The sequence below is a fragment of the Anabrus simplex genome, chromosome 9 (genome assembly GCF_040414725.1).
Source record: "Anabrus simplex isolate iqAnaSimp1 chromosome 9, ASM4041472v1, whole genome shotgun sequence".
Taxonomy (NCBI): domain Eukaryota; kingdom Metazoa; phylum Arthropoda; class Insecta; order Orthoptera; family Tettigoniidae; genus Anabrus; species Anabrus simplex.
The window spans coordinates 121,264,674-121,281,660 of NC_090273.1; the positions used below are offsets into that span (position 1 = coordinate 121,264,674).

A 16,987-nucleotide genomic window follows, 5' to 3' on the forward strand; every position below is an offset into this window, starting at 1 on the left:
ACCGTGAACCTAGGCTAGAAGATTTTGAAGGTGCTCCTGGTATAAAGCTATGGCCTAATGAGCCTGGAGACATAGGACAAGTAGCAGGACTTATGTTTGGTGAGAATTTCTTTCCGTATGTAGCTGGGCAGACAAACTTATACTATGAGCAGATTTCACATTCTCATAATGTATCTCCCCAAAACACTAAAGTGGACAAATGTCACTATCAGGAAAATTAAAAAACTTTTGATTTGTTATATTGATGGGGCAGGTGAAGAAATCGTGTCTGAAAGATTACTGGTCAACTGATCCCCTAACAGAAACCCCCATATTTCCAAAAACTAAGAGCCGAAATAGATTTTTTTTTTTGCTAGGGGCTTTACGTCGCACCGACACAGATAGGTCTTATGGCGACGATGGGATAGGAAAGGCCTAGGAGTTGGAAGGAAGCGGCCGTGGCCTTAATTAAGGTACAGCCCCAGCATTCGCCTGGTGTGAAAATGGGAAACCACGGAAAACCATTTTCAGGGCTGCCGATAGTGGGATTCGAACCTACTATCTCCCGGATGCAAGCTCACAGCCGCGCGCCTCTACACGCACGGCCAACTCGCCCGGTCGAAATAGATTTCAACAAATACTTACCTACCTGCATTTCAACAGCAATAGTCAGACAACAGATGTGAGCAGTAGAATACAGAAGGTTCAGCCTCTGTTAGATTACTTTTTACCCAAGTTTCAGTCTGTTTACAAACCGAAGCAGCAGCTCTCGTTGGATGAAAGGATGATCCCATGGTGTGGGCGCTTGAAGTTCATGACATATAATCCAGGGAAATTAGTAAAATACGGTATTTTAGTTCGAATGGTGCGAGAGAGTGAAACAGGATACATCTGTAACTTAGAGATTAATACAGGGGAAGGAAATAAACTCGAGCAGACAATATTGTCATGAAGCCTTATCTTGGTATGTGGCAGCACATTTATCAAGATAACTACTATAATAGTGTGACTATTGCCGAAAACCTCCTCCAGCATAAAACACGGGTTTTGGAACTATTAGAGAGAATCATGGTTTGCCATGTGAGCTGAAAGACAATTCTAGGCTTCTACAAAAGGGGGAAATGACTTTATGCATAAAGGTGAAGTTTTGTTTGTAATTTGGAAGGATAAGCGAGTTGTCAGAATGATAACTACGATTCATGATGCATTGATGCGGTCAACATGCAAGCTAGATAGGAACGCAGGGACTATTATATTCAAGCTCATTTTCATCCTTTTTTTATAACAGATTTATGAAGGGAGTAGATCGGGCAGACCAATACCTGGCATATTTTACTCTTCTTCGCAAGACAGTAAAATGGAATAAGAAGGTAGCATTCTATTTAGTGAATTGTGCTTTATTCAATGCTTTTAGGCTGTTCTGTTTGCTAAATCTCTGAAGAAAGTTGAGGTTTGAGCAGTTTCTGATGGGAGTTGCTAGGGAATGGTTGGCTAAAAGTGTAGCTTCCATGGATCTTCAAACTTCCTCATCTTCTGGCTCTATAAAGAGAGCCCCCAATCAGGATCCCCCAAGCAGACACATTTCATGGACAAGTTCATTTTGTAAATTAGGAGAGTTCATTTTAAAAATTAGGGAAGTTCATTTTTTAAACTGAATATGAAAGGGAAAATTATAGGAGTGAAATAAAGTGTCTAAAATTGTTTGCTAGAAAGCTATGGGGAAAAATATGTGAGTAAATCAATTTAAACAGTCCTTTTCTAAATTTCCATCAAGGTCAGTCGTGGAGTATTAGATACGTGGATTTTACACCAATTCCAACTCCTTAACAAAATTAAATAGTATCTTACCTGAGAATTTCTGTTTCCAGTTTGGAAGTAGTTAGAAAGTGGCTGGGAACAGGGCTGTGCATGGGGTGAAGGGCACCTGGTCTGCAATGTGTTAAAAGATAATTTTAAAAATTAGTTAGTAATTGAGTAGGTTACTTTAAAAATATACCATATTGCTTCACATATTTCCTCAAGAAGATCCAATTATTATTTCAGAAGGTAGGAGTTAGAGTTAGCAAATCAAAAATACCATAATATTGTTTATTTAAAGTTAGCCTATTGTCTTATAGATGTAATTGTCTCTTGTTCTCCATTGCTATCTCTTCACAGTCATCTGTTATTATTGTGCATTACCAGCATTCCCTATAAAACAAAATTCCTTTATAGAAATTTTGCTACAGTTGTGATATTTTATCCTACGGGCTTATTTTATTGAGTTTTTGAATTTGTGCTTTAGAGAGAGAAATGCATTCACTTCTGCTTCCCCCATTTGGAGGCTGCTAAAGAGACAAAGCTTACATGAAAATTTATTGACAACTACAAGGATCGTATAAAATATATCTATAAATGATTGGTATACCATATTATAGCCACTTATTACTTAATAAATATCGTCTCAGTCAATAATTTTGAAATGCACGAGGAACTCCTTATCCAAACCAAACCAAACCAAACCAAACCAAACCAAACCCCATGGCACTACAGCCCTTCAAGGGCCTTGGTCTACCAAGTGACCGCTGCTCAGTCCGAAGGCCTGCAAATTACGAGGTGTCATGTGGTGAGCACAACTAATCTTCTCGGCCTTTACTCTTGGCTTTCTAGACCGGGGCCGCCATCTCGCCATCAGATAGCTCCTCAATTCTAATCACGTAGGCTGAGTGGACCTCGAACCAGCCCTCAGGTCCCGGTAAAAAACCCTGACCTGCCTGGGAATCGAACCCAGGGCCTCCGAGTAAGAGGCAGGCACGCTACCCCTACACCACGGGGCCGGCAAGGAACTCCTTATAGGACAAAGATATAGCTAAGAGTATAAATTATTTCTTACTATTGTTAATGAGCCTTTCAGGGCTACTAACCCAGTATCCTTAATAAATTGGTTATCAAAATTAAATTTCTTATAAAAGTTGGCAAAATGGAATTCGATGGGGAGCTATCAATATTAATGGGGCTTATGGAAGAAAGAAAGTAGAACTGGCTGAGTCAGCTAAGAGGATGCATCTGGATGTGCTAGGAGTAAGTGATATTCGGGTAAGGGGAGATAATGAGGAAGAGATATGAGATTATAAAGTGTACTTGACGGGTGTTAGAAAGGGAAGGGCAGAGTCTCTGGGGTAGGGCTCTTTATGAGGAATACCATTGCATGCAACATAGTTTCTGTTAGGCACGTAAATGAGGGAATGATGTCGGTAGATTTGTCAGTTGGAGGAACTAGGACTAGAATTGTCTCCGTGTATTCATCATGTGAGGGTGCAGATGAGGATGAAGTTGAAAAGTTTTATGAAGCATTGAGTGATATAGTGGTCAGGGTCAACAGCAAGGATAGAATAGTACTAATGGGCGATTTCAATGCGAGAGTTGGGAATAGAACTGAAGGATATGAAAGAGTGATTGGTAAATGTGGGGAAGATATGGAAGCTAATGGGAATGGGAAGCGTTTGCTGGACTTCTGTGCTAGTATGGGTTTAGCTGTTACCAATACATTCTTCAAGCATAAGGCTATTCATCGCCACACATGGGATGCTAGGGGTACCAGATGCATAATAGACTACATCAGGAAATCTGTTAGGAATGTACGAGTTTTCCGGGGATTTTTCGATGATACAGACCACTATCTGATCTGTAGTTAACTAAGTATCTCTAGGCCTAGGGTAGAGAAAGTGAAATCTGTCTGCAAACGAATAAGGGTAGAAAATCTCCAGGATGAGGAAATTAGACAGAAGTACATGGATATGATTAGTGAGAAGTTTCAAACAGTAGACAATAAGCAGGTTCAGGATATAGAAAGTGAATGGGTGGCATACAGGGATGCTGTAGTAGAAACAGCAAGGGAATGCCTAAGAACAACTGTGTGTAAAGATGGGAAAAGGCGAACATCTTGGTGGAATGATGAAGTGAGAGCAGCTTGTAAACGTAAAAAGAAGGCTTATCAGAAATGGCTCCAAACAAGGGCAGAGGCAGACAGGGATTTGTACGTAGATGAAAGAAACAGAGCGAAACAAATAGTTGTTGAATCCAAAAAGAAGTCTTGGGAAGATTTTGGTAATAACCTGGAAAGGCTAGGTCAAGCAGCAGGGAAACCTTTCTGGACAGTAATAAAGAACCTTAGGAAGGGAGGGGAAAAAGGAAATGAACAGTGTTTTGAGTAATTCAGGTGAACTCATAATAGATCCCAGGGAATCACTGGAGAGGTGGAGGGAATATTTTGAACATCTTCTCATTGTAAAAGGAAATCATCCTGGTGGTGTTGCAAACAGCCAAGTTCATGAGGAGGAGGAAAATGATGTTGGTGAAATTATGCTTGAGGAAGTGGAAAGGATAGTAAATAAACTCCATTGTCATAAGGCAGCAGGAATAGATGAAATTAGACCAGAAATGGTGAAGTACATTGGGAAGGCAGGGATGAAATGGCTTCACAGAGTAGTAAGATTAGCATGGGGTGTTGGTAAGGTACCGTCAGATTGGTCAAAAGCAGTAATTGCACCTATTTATAAGCAAGGGAACTATCGAGGTATATCATTGATTAGTATATCAGGCAAAGTATTCACTGGCATCTTGGAAGGGAGGGTGCGACTAGTGGTTGAGAGGAAGTTGGATGAAAACCAGTGTGGTTTCAGACCACAGAGAGGCTGTCAGGATCAGATTTTCAGTATGTGCCAGGTAATTGAAAAATGTTATGAGAGGAATAGGCAGTGTGTGTTTATGTTTCATAGATCTAGAGAAAGCATATGACAGGGTACCGAGGGAAAAGATGTTCGCTATACTGGGGGACTATGGAATTAAAGGTAGATTATTAAAATCAATCAAAGGCATTTATGTTGACAATTGATCTTCAGCGAGAATTGATGGTAAAATGAGTTCTTGGTTCAGGGTACTTACAGGGGTTAGACAAGGCTGTAATCTTTCACCTTTGCTGTTCGTAGTTTACATGGATCAAATTCTGAAAGGTATAAAATGGCAGGGAGGGATTCAGTTAGGTGGAAATGTAGTAAGCAGTCTGGCCTATGCTGACAACTTGGTCTTAATGACAGATTGTGCCGAAAACCTGCAGTCTATATCTTGGAATTTGAAAATAGGTGCAACGAGTATGGTATGAAAATTAGCCTCTGGAAGACTAAATTGATGTCAGTAGGTAAGAAATTCAACAGAATTGAATGTCAGATTGGTGATACAAAGCTAGAACAGATAGAAAATTTCAAGTATTTAGGTTGTGTGTTCTCCCAGGATGGTAATTTAGTAAGTGAGATTGAATCAAGGTGTCGTAAAGCTAATGCAGTGAGCTCGCAGTTGCGATCAACAGTATTCTGTAAGTAGGAAGTCGGCTCCCAGATGAAACTATCTTTACATCGGTCTGTTTTCAGTCTAACTTTGCTTTACGGGAGCGAAAGGTGGGTGGACTCAGGATATCTTATTCATAAGTAACAGACATGAAAGTAACGAGAATGATTCCTGGTACAAACAGGTTGGAACAACGGCAGGAGAGTACTCGGAATGAGGGTATAAAGGCTAATTTAGGAATGAACTCGATGGATGAAGCTGTACGCATAAACCGACTTCAGTTGTGGGGTCATTTGAGGTGAATGGAGGAGGATAGGTTACCTAGGAGGATAATGGACTCTGTTATGGAGGGTAAGAGAAGTAGAGGTAGAACAAGACGACGATGGTTACACTCAGTTTCTAACGATTTAAAGATAAGAGGTATAGAACTACATGAGGCCACAACACTAGTTGCAAATCGAGGATTGTGGCGACATTTAGTAAATTCACAGGGGCTTGCAGACTGAATGCTGAAAGGCATACCGGTCTATAATGATAATGTATGTAGGTACTATGTATAAAAGTGAGTAACGGTGCCTCTTGCTCCTATCATCAATCCCACAAACCTGCTACGCAAGCGTTGCAGGGGGAGAGGTGATACTCCCACGTGGCGCGTCCCAGGTGGCGGATAGGGGGATCCTAACCGGCTTGCCGGTGGACTTGAGAGAAATAAAATACCTCTCGCGGGCCAAACACACTACCCCCTGCGGGTGGGGGACGCACATGTAGAATACACCCGCGGTATCCCCTGCCTGTCGTAAGAGGCGACTACAAGGGGCGACCAAGGGATGATTGAATTAGAACCATGAAACTACTCTTGATTCGTACTGTCATGCAGGGAACACCATGGGTTGCATGTACTTGCGAGTAGTATTACTAAATTGGTACGAAATAGGTTTGTGATTAGTTGCAGTAAAAAGCCCGGCCTGGTGGTTTCCAGTACCCGTGCGTCGTACCCATGTGAGCAACACCACGGGTTTGGGCATAGCCTGTGAGTTGTACCGCTATATGAGCGGCACCGTGGGTCAGCGTTGCCTGTGATTGGTATCCACTATGTGAGGAACACCACGGGAATACCGGCGCCCGTGACTAGTACACCTAGGTGAGGAACCTTACCAGTTTGCGTTGGCTATGAGTGGCGCCATTGTGTGAGAAACACCATAGGTCGGCGTTCCCTGTACGAAGTGCAATACTTGTGAGTAGTACCATTTTGTGTGGAACACCGTGAGTCATACCAATATAAATGGTCCGTGTAGAAAGACAGGAACTTAAAAAATCAACACAATGACTGGTCAGTGTGGAGTAACAGAAAGAGGACACAAGTAAACAATAATGAAATTATCACCGATTTCTCACCAAAATGGCTGTGTTTTGAATCTTGCCCAAAGAATAATTTTTAAAATGAAAATTTATGTCTTTATTGTTTGAGTATCATGTAAAATTAGAGGTTCCATGATATAATCACAATTTGACCTTCACATAAAATTAACTTGCTGTTTATCTCAACCTCAATTTCAGTTCTTCTGCCTGTAGTGATGACCATTACTTAGTGATTATAAAAATGAACAAGAATAATATTACCTGTACTATTGCTTTTAACTTTAAGCCTCCGTGGTTCAGGTGGCAGCATACCAGCCTCTCACCACTGGGTTCTGTGTTTCAAATTCCGGTTACTCCATGTGAGATTTGTGCTGGACAAAGTAGAGGCAGGATAGGTTTTCCTCCTGGTACTCTGGTTTTTCCTGCCATCATTCATTCCAGCAATACTCTCCAATAGCATTTCATCTGTTAGTCATTAACCTTCGTCCCAGAGGAGTGAGACAAATTTCAGCAGCTGGCACAATTCCCATTCTCACCATTAGATGGGGCTTCATTCATTCCATCCCTGACCCAGTCAAATGACTGGAAAAACGCTGTGGATTTTCAACTTACTGCTTTTAATTTTATATTTGTACACTAATTTGTCCTCTTTCCATTGCATATTGTATATTTTAATCTGGTAGATTTCACTGAATATTTTATGTGTATAACTGCAGGTTCAAATCAACAATGGAGTTCTACCAATTCCAGCCGAAAGGAATGAAAGAAGATGAAGTCGCACCAAAGGACTTCTTTGCATTATGGTTACCATTCTGCTGTGACTTCAAGGACATATGGAAGAAGGAACAACAAAGGATTATTAAAGAAAAGTAGGTATCCATAAACATTTATTTCACAGAATGAGTTGGCTGTGCAGTTAGTCACGTAGCTGTGAGCAGGTATTCAGGAGATAGTGGGTTCGAATCTCACCGTCAGCAACCCTGAAGATGGTTTTCTGTGGTTCCCCATTTTCACACCAGGCAAAGCTGGTTTCCTTGTACCATCATAAGTGTAGGCTATTATTAAGATGGAGGTTGCCACTCCCAAAGGCATTTTAGAGCTACTGCCAACAATTCCTTAAGCCACTCATAACACGGAGAACAGCCGCTCAATTGGAGTACAGACGCTACAACTGAAGCCCATGTTCTCTGCCTTTGATGCCATTGAGGTCTTCAATCATTACCCTGAACTTGGATCCATACCAGTTTGTACACACTCGATCAGTGTGCTATGGGAGTTGCATAGTCAGGGTCGCCACTCCCAGAGATAAGGCATCCTCCAAAGCAGGTTAATACCTGCTATCTCGCCTTCCTGCTACTCATATGTGCATATACATTTCAATTATAAATCAACACTTATTGAGAGATAAAAACATTAGGTACATTATATGTAATTTAGAAGTGGTTAAAAGTTTCAAGTACTTGGGAAGTGTGATCACAGAAGATGGAAAGATTACCGAGGAAATTGGAAAAAGAATACAACAAGCAAACAGCTTCTACCAGAGTGTAAGGGGTATTTTGTGGAACTAAGATATCCCGAAGAAATGTAAGAAAGTATTATATTCAACCTATTATGAACCCATACTAACCTATGCAGCTGGATTGTAGACTACAACAAAACGAGAGGAGAGTAGAATACAGGCAACCGAGATGAACTTCCTAAGAGGTATCGAGGGCAACACCAGAAAGGATAGAATTAGAAATGAAGAGATACGGAGAAGGACAGGAATCTTGAAACTTCAAGACAGGTAGAAACAAGAAAGCTAAAGTGGTATGGGCATATGATGAGAATGGGAAAAGAGAGTGTGCCAAAAAGAGCTGTTTCAGAGAAGTTAACAGGAAAGAGACCGCGAGGAAGACCCCGAAAGAGGTGGACAGATTCAGTGTGGAAGTGCATAGAGAAGAAGGGAGGAAAACCAGAAGATGTACTTATAAAAGGAGAAGAGTAGAAGAGAGACAGGCAGCGATGGAGGTCCTTGATTCACAACCCGACCCCCGGAAGCTGGAAACTGGAAATGAAGATGATGATGAATATGTAATTTAGAGTTGTATAATAGTAGGAAGATAAAAATGAACGTGTAATACAATGAACACAGTAGCAAGTCAGTGTAGGAGGAGGAAGCAAGAGAAAGAGGAGAAAAGGTTTTAAGAGGAAGTACATCTAGGCTACCATAATCAGAGGAAAAAAGTGGAATGGATCTGACACTTCAAAAAATGTTATCGGCCAAAGAAAGGGCCATGAAGGGTGTGAAATTGAAAGACTCCGTAGGCCTTAAGTACTCTAATACTGCTGATCAGCAATGCTCAGGACGATCTGTCAGTGTGTGGACTGACGTCATCGAGCATCTCTTGGAGGAAGTCAGACGATGGACGCTACTGAATTTAGAGCGGGCAAGTGGCATCAATAAACACATTCACCAGTTGCCACATGTCCTTGTTGAAACTTTCCTACCCACCATGCTACTGTAGGGTATGGGAGGGCATTATTCCAAAGGGCTTTCACTAATTCACTGTGATATTTTCTCGCATTTCTCCTCCAGAGAATGGCTATTTTGATATATGCGTGCTGCTTAACACGGGTTACTTCCATCTCGCACGACGCTCACCACACAACTAATGTCACAGCACTCTCTGTGCTGTAACCAGCAAGCACAGAACCATCTGTTGTTGTGAATACACACTATGTCTGCATAGCTTCCTTGTGACAAATAGTGGTTTGTAATCTGATGAGATATCTGCAAGAAAAGAAGAAAAGAAATAGTTGCAATGAATTTTTCCCCAAATCTAATAAATTTTATGAAACAATTTCAGGAAGGTGGTACTATTCTCTAAACCACTATTCAATAACATTTAATGTTGTCATTTGTCAGCATGTTTGTTGTTTGCAAAATCTAATTTACTCCCTATCTATGTGGAATGTTTCCCATTTTATAGCCAATGATGACAGTTGTTGTTTTAAGGGCGGTGCATGTTGCTTATAGGCTCCATACATTTTTCATAACCGAATGTACCAAGCCAAAATAAAGAGTCATGAATTCAGGCCACAGAAACTTTGGTGGCTATCTCAAATGTGCTTTTCCCACATTCACTACAGAAAAATACTGAGTTAGTGCTTTATTTCAAATCTCAAGGCAACTGTCCAATTCTTTTTTTTTTTTTTTTTTTTGATAGTTGCTTTACGTCGCACCAACACAGATAGGTCTTATGGCGACAATGGGATGGGAAAGGCCTAGGAGTTGGAAGGAAGCGGCCATGGCTTTCATTAAGGTACAGCCCCAGCATTTGCCTGGTGTGAAAATGGGAAACCACAGAAAACCATCTTCAGGACTGCCAACAGTGGGGGGTTCGAACCCACTATCTCCCGGATGCAAGCTCACAGCCGCGTGCCCTTGACCGCATGGCCAACTCGCCCGGTTGTCCAAATTTTAGGTCCATATAAATACAGTTACATACTCTATTATATACAGTATCAGGATCACTACCAGACATATCATTAATAAGATAATACAAGACTATTATTGAAGGGTGTCCCTAGTCCCATATGACAGTGAAGATGGTGGTGGTAGTGATGATGTTGATGATTTTAATTAATTTTTTCTTATGCAATTATTGGTTTCTGCTTCTTTCAGAGCTCAAGAAGCAAAACGAAAACTTGAGAAGAAAAAGGACGTAAAGAAGTTCAAGAAGACAGAAGGAGGCCTGGTAAGTAAAGTGGAAATATGAAGATTTTTTTAATACGAGTGCTAGGAAAGAAAATGTATAGAGACATTAATGGTATGTAAAATGGCTGGAGTTAACCAAGCAAACTCATCAGGAAATAAAAGCATTCCTAAAAATAAGTACAATTAACATATTAAGTCTGCCTCTGTGGTGTAGTGGTTAGTGTGATTAGCTGCCACCCCCGGAGACCCGGGTTCGATTTCCGGCTCTGCCACGACATTTGAAAAGTGGTACGAGGGCTGGAACGGGGTCCACTCAGCCTCAGGAGGTCAGCTGAGTAGAGGTGGGGTCGATTCCCACCTCAGCCATCCTGGAAGTGGTTTTCCGTGGTTTCCCACTTCTCCTCCAGGCTAATGCCGGGATGGTACCTAACTGAAGGCCATGGCTGCTTCCTTCTCTCTTCCTTGTCTATCCCTTCCAATCTTCCCATCCCCCCCCCCCCCCGAAAGGCCTCTGGTCAGCATAGCAGGTGAGGCCACTTGGACGAGGTACTGGTCATCCTCCCCAGTTGTATCCCCCGACCCAGTCTGAAGCTCCAGGACACTGCCCTTGAGGCGCTAGAGGTGGATCCCTCACAGAGTCCAAGGGAAAAACCTACCCCGGATGGTAAAAAGACAAAGAAGAAGAAGAAGAAGAACACATTAATTAAGGAACTACTACTACTACTACTACTACTACTACTACTACTACTACTACTACCACTTTTTACATATCTATTCATCTGTCTATCTATCTATCTATCTATCTATCTATCTATCTATCTAGGTATTTAATAGGAACAAACAAGTGTAAGTTCCATTTGACTACTCGTACTGACCTGTTGGATTCCTTTTCTGCATTTGTGTTTGTCCTGCATTCCTAGCCTTCTGCCACCTGTATTCATCTTTATCTTTTTTTTCTCTTTCTTTTCCTGTGTTTATCCAGCTCTCTGCTTATCCTAAATTTCCAGTATTAAGACTGAAGATCCATCAAGATGGCCCCTTAATGAGCATGAAAGCCCATCCTGCTGATGAAGTTGAGAAGCAGAAATGAACTTGTCAGGAGCTGAGAAGGAACAGATGTAAAAGAATTGGGATTGATGACGAGAGACCTAATCTATTTGAAGACAGCAGTGTATGAAGATGTTGAGCTTGTCCTTGTCAGTTCATGTTTTTTTCTTTCCTATTTCTCCCTCTTCCTGTCACTGTGCCTGTCCTATGAAGCATGCTTTTAAGTACCATTTTAAAATATATACGCTGCCAGTTGTTGTTCGGTGCATGTGCGCTCAGTACGTACATTGTAGGCTAGCCACAAATGCCATTCCAGGAACCTACTATGCTGGCGTAGGAGGGGGAGAGGTGATACTCCCACGTGGCGCAGCTCAGGTGGCGGATAGGGGGTCCTAACCGGCTTGCTGGTGGACTTGAGGGAAATAAAATACCTTTCGCGGACCAAACACACTACGCACATGTAGAACGCACCCGCGGTGTACCCTGCCTGTCGTGGGAGGCGACTGGGAGGGGCTACCGAGGGATGATTGAATTGGAACCATGAAACTACTTTTGATTCGTGCCATCGTGCGGGGAGCACCATGGGTTGCCTGTGCTTGCGAGTGGTACCACTGAATTGGGTACAAGATGGGTTTGTGATTCGTGTCAGTAAAGAGGCTGGCCTGTGGGGGTTTCCAGTACCCGTGTGTCGTACCCATGTGAGCAACACCACGGGTGTGGGCGTTGCCTGTGTGTTGTGCCGCTGTATGAGTGACACCGTCGGTCGGCGTTGCCTGTGATTGGTGCACGCTATGTGGGGAACACCACGGGAGTGCCGGCATCAGTGATTGGTACACCTGGGTGAGGGGCTCATCGGTTTGCGTTGGCTATGGGTGGAGCCATTGTGTGAGAAGCACCATGGGTCTGCGTTCCCTGTATGAAGTACAGTGCTTGTGAGTGGTGCCATCTTGTGTGGAGCACCGTGAGTCTTCGCTACTTTCGATGGTGCCCCAGCATGACAAATGCTGTGGTTCTACTTTACTCGTGACATGTGCCATTCTGTGGGGCCTTAGACATGGATTTTGCTCCCCTTTAGACATCAAGCATCATTGTGATTTATAAGTGGTCCATTGGTCAGTAATACTATTATTTACAATCTTTTTTTTTTTGTCTGATCCGCTGTTTTTTTTGTTTGTTTGTTTTTTGTTTTTTGTTGGGTTCATGTCCATCCATTCATTCTTCATAACAATTTTTATTTTATTTTGGTCAGTGGATGAATTTGAACTTTTTGTTATTTCATTTCATACCATTAGGGGCCGATGACCTCGATGTTAGGCCCCTTTAAACAACAATCATCATCATCATCATCATCATCATCATAAATGCCATTACGGAAGCATTTGTCTGTATTTACATTTGTTTATGCATATTGAAAATGCCTCTGACAATTAACGAGTGTGAAGTACATGTTGTGATTCGCTTTCTAAATGCAAAAGACGTGAGAGCCGTTGAAATTCATCGGCAGGTTAGTGAAGTGTATGGAGAACACACTATGAGGGAAGGAATTATAAGAAAATGGGTTAGAACCTTTAAAGAGCCGTACTAATATCCATGACGAGAAGCATTGTGCGCGACCATCTGTTGTTACTGAAGACTTGGTGCAGAAAATTGATGCAAAGGTTCAAGAAAACACACTCTTTATGATTTTGTCATTACGTTATGAGTTGTCTGAAATTTCAAGGCGTGTTCTTTATGAAATTGTGGGGGGATGCTTAGATTATCAGAAGTAGTGCTCATGCTGGGTACCGAGAATGATGACGGAGGTGCAAAAAACCAAGTGTGTAGGCAGTGCTTTGACTTTCCTTGAGTGGTACAGTAATGAAGGTAATGCGTTCCCAAGCCAAATTGTCACTGGTGACGAAACATGGATGGTTTATATTATGCTGGAATCAAAACTGCAATTCCTGGAATGGAAACATTCAATATCACCCAAGAAAGTGAGGTGCAAGCAAACAATTTCAGCTCGTAAACTCGTGTGTTTGCTTGTGGATTTTTTGCATTTGGGTGACATAATAACTGCCAAGACTTATTGTTGGCAATGGTATATTCACACTGTTGGGATTATTTTGAAGGATATTAGATATTTGTACATAATAAAATACTAAAACTCTTTATTCTATATCCATATTGTCTTGCCATTGGCTCATGTACCCTAACTGCATTCGATACAGGTATTGAGGTACACATCGCTGTGGCCTAAAAATGCATGTCCGGGATTTCCTGTGCTACAGTGTTAAAGGATGATATAACAACATTGCTATGACTTGTGAAATGACCCTTGTTTTTTTTATACAGTGAAAAGTGTGTAAGCCAGAATTTTACAGGACTGTAAAATTTTTCCAATTTGTAAAGGTTTCTGGGTTGGACAGGTTCAGATAAACACAAATACAAATTCAGCTGCAGTACTACCTTTTAAATATTTTTTAATGTTCTGTGTAAAGATAAATAGAGGATACAAAACTAACATTTTAAAATCAATTACTGTATTACATAGCTATATGTCACTGATAGATTATTCTACTTTACTTTTACCGGTACCTGAAATTCTTCAAATGCCACCAGTTTTGTAATGCATCTCTGCAGTCTTGAATTTTTAAGTGGCAAACAAGTATAAAATTGTGTCATGTTGATTATGCTGTACTCTGTTAACATATTACTGCATAACTACAACTGTTTCAAACTTGCCAATTCGTACCCTTTAATCTTCTTCATCGCCACCGCCCCTTTTGGCCTCATTTATACTCTTGCTTTAGTAATTTCATCCAATGTCTGAAATCCAGCTTCAGTCAGTGTAATCGTATGGTTGGGTTCTATTAGTACAGTAATGAAGGTGTATGTAATCCTGTGACCGGGCGAGTTGGCCGCGCGGTTAGGGCCGCACAGCTGTGAGCTTGTATCCAGGAGATAGTGGGTTCGAACCCCACTGTCAATAGCCCTGAAGATGGTTTTCTGTGGTTTCCCATTTTCACACCAAGCAAATGCTGGGGCTGTACCTTAATTAATGCCACAGCCGCTTCCTTACTGCTCCTAGGCCTTTCCTATCCCATTGTCACCATAAGACCTATCTGTGTTGGTGCGACGTAAAGCAAATTGTAAAAAAAAAAAAAAAAAAAAAAAAAAAAAAAAAAAAAAAAAAAAAAAAAAAAAAAACCTGTGGTTGGAATCAACTGGTATTCAAGGCAACCGAAGTTAGAGATGGAGTTTTCTTCTTCTGTGTTGCTTTTAATGCCACTTTTTAAGAAACATTCTTTTACACATATGAGGCTAATGTCATTAAAGGCACTGGAAATATATCTTGTGGCATTGAAAATGGATATTTTTTTCTAATTCATCCACAGACTGACACTGCTGCATGTTCTTGACAACCGACTGCAGAACATATTTTGGTAGTGCACTTTAAAATTTTTCATCACACCTTGATCCAGTGATTAAGTAATGCTAGTTGTATTCATCAGTAGGAAACAGAGTTTTATGTTTGACAACTTTAGAGCGGAATGACACATTGCATTGTCTAAAAACAAGATGTGCCGTTTTTACATTTCCATCTTCTGATTCTGTATCTTTAATCATTCCTCCATTATTTCTGAATTCATCCATGCTCTTCTGTTAGAATGCCACACAACTGGTAGGTTGGACATCTGAACGTTTTTGAAGCATCATGGCTTCAAAGCTTTTCCAATCACTAACGGTTTTTTAAAGTTTTCCGTCTGCAAATCCGTTCATAAAATGATCAGTCTCTCCTTTGACTGTTTTCTGTCAGTGCATCTTTCAGCCTCCAGTTTTTGTGTCTTATTTGGCAAAGCATCAAGAAGCAAACCTGTTTCATCACAGTTTGCAATGTTTTCCAGGTAGTAGTGTACAATTAAACTTCCGATATTAACTTTCCAACCATTGACTGCATCAACATCATTTGGTTCTCCACTTATTGGTCCAAATGTTATTTCATGTCTCACATGAATCCTCCCAGCCATCCATTTGACAATTAAAAATCTTTGTTTAGTCTCTCCACCAGCAGTTTTGATTAAGCTTGTAGAATAGGCCCTGGAATGGGCAAATTTCTAAAAATTGGTCATACATTATCACATTTATGTCCTTGCTTATGATTTTCTCTTAGTTTCCGCCCGGCTCCATGGTTAAATTGTTAGCGTGCTGGCCTTTGGTCTAGAGGGGCCCGGGTTCGATTCCTGGTCCATTGACTCGGGGGCTGGGTATGTATGGTGTATTCAGCATTAGAAATCATCGTAGTTAGGGACCTCATCTTCACAGACATGCCGGTTCCTTAATAGGCAATCTACGAGAAAAAGACCCACACCAGGCTTCTCCGGAGGCCACACACACCATTATTACTATTATTAGCTTCCGCTTTCCTGTTATATCTTACTTATAACCCATTTATAGCATGATGTATGTACGTAAGTGGCAAACATGCAGGTAATCAAGGAATGAATTTGAAACTGTGTGTCTGTTTTACTTGACTTGTTTTAATTTATTAACTATGAGAAATCTGAAAGGACCATGGAAGTTTTCTGACTTAAACAGGTTTCCACCTTAAACATTTTTCACGTTTTTTGTTATTTTTTTGTTATGAAGTAAGCCATACTTTTCAGTGTCATCTCAGTTAAATGTAACTTAAAAGTTTTTCAGTCTGTCGAACACGTAAGTTAAATATTACCCTATAACATACCTGTAAAAAAATGCATTATTAAACGAGGAATAAAAATACACACTATTATATTCTTTGTTTAATAGTGTGTATTTTTATTCCTCATTTAATAATATGTTATTTTACAGGTATGTTATAATGTAATATTCAAGTTATATTTAGTTTTCACTATATAACAGTCAGAGTTAATAACAATTTTATCCCAGTTTTCACTATAATCTAATTTTTAACATTTTCTTGTTTCAGAAATCCAGACTGCAGATGCGAGCACAGATGTCCAAGGCCGACTAAAATATTTTAACGCGTTAATACATTGCTTGCCGAGCACAATCATACTATCGATTTCATCCAACATGTGCCAACATTCACTTTCATTCTGTTGTACATTTGTTTCTAATGGCACAATTAATTTATAATCTTCCATTTTATTTATTACAAAGATTAATTTTTATGTATGATATGTTAAATAAAAGTTTATATTTACTCTGCTTATGTGCATTCATTCGAATTAACACTTTGCAAGGGCATTTGCATTCTGGCCTGAAATTAGGTGCTTCAAGAAGGTCAAGAAATTATTTAAATATCACCATCGTGTACTGGAAGAGAGATTATCTAGAAAGCCCTGGAAAGGAGTAGTCTCCAGAATTCCAGACCAGCCACAAAGATGGCAGTTGCTGAGATTTTTCTGAGAGTCAGGGAAACATCTCCATCAATTCAGCATTCTTTCTGAGCCACTGTGCAAACTTTGCAACCACCAGAAGACAGTGGTCAGAAATCATCTGAAAACCTGTATTGTTCTAACAAGCAAGAAGGTATGTGATCGGTACTGGAAAGCAAGGGGATGCATGGATCAATAATGGATCAACCAAATCATATAA

At 40.7% G+C, this 16,987-nt stretch overlaps 1 protein-coding gene across 6 annotated transcripts in view; it reads left to right on the plus strand.

The window, feature by feature from the left end:
* The window catches only part of LOC136880952 (formin-2), a 351,200-nt gene extending 334,603 nt beyond the window's left edge, over nt 1-16,597 (plus strand). For all 6 annotated transcript variants that reach the window (XM_067153494.2, XM_068229198.1, XM_068229197.1 and 3 more), the window contains 3 exons: nt 7,377-7,529; nt 10,328-10,400; nt 16,356-16,597. In XM_067153494.2, the coding sequence (XP_067009595.2) occupies nt 7,377-7,529; nt 10,328-10,400; nt 16,356-16,400 (271 nt within the window). In that variant the 3' untranslated portion in view covers nt 16,401-16,597. The remainder of the gene's footprint in view (nt 1-7,376; nt 7,530-10,327; nt 10,401-16,355) is intronic.
* The last annotated feature ends 390 nt before the right edge of the window (nt 16,598-16,987 follow it).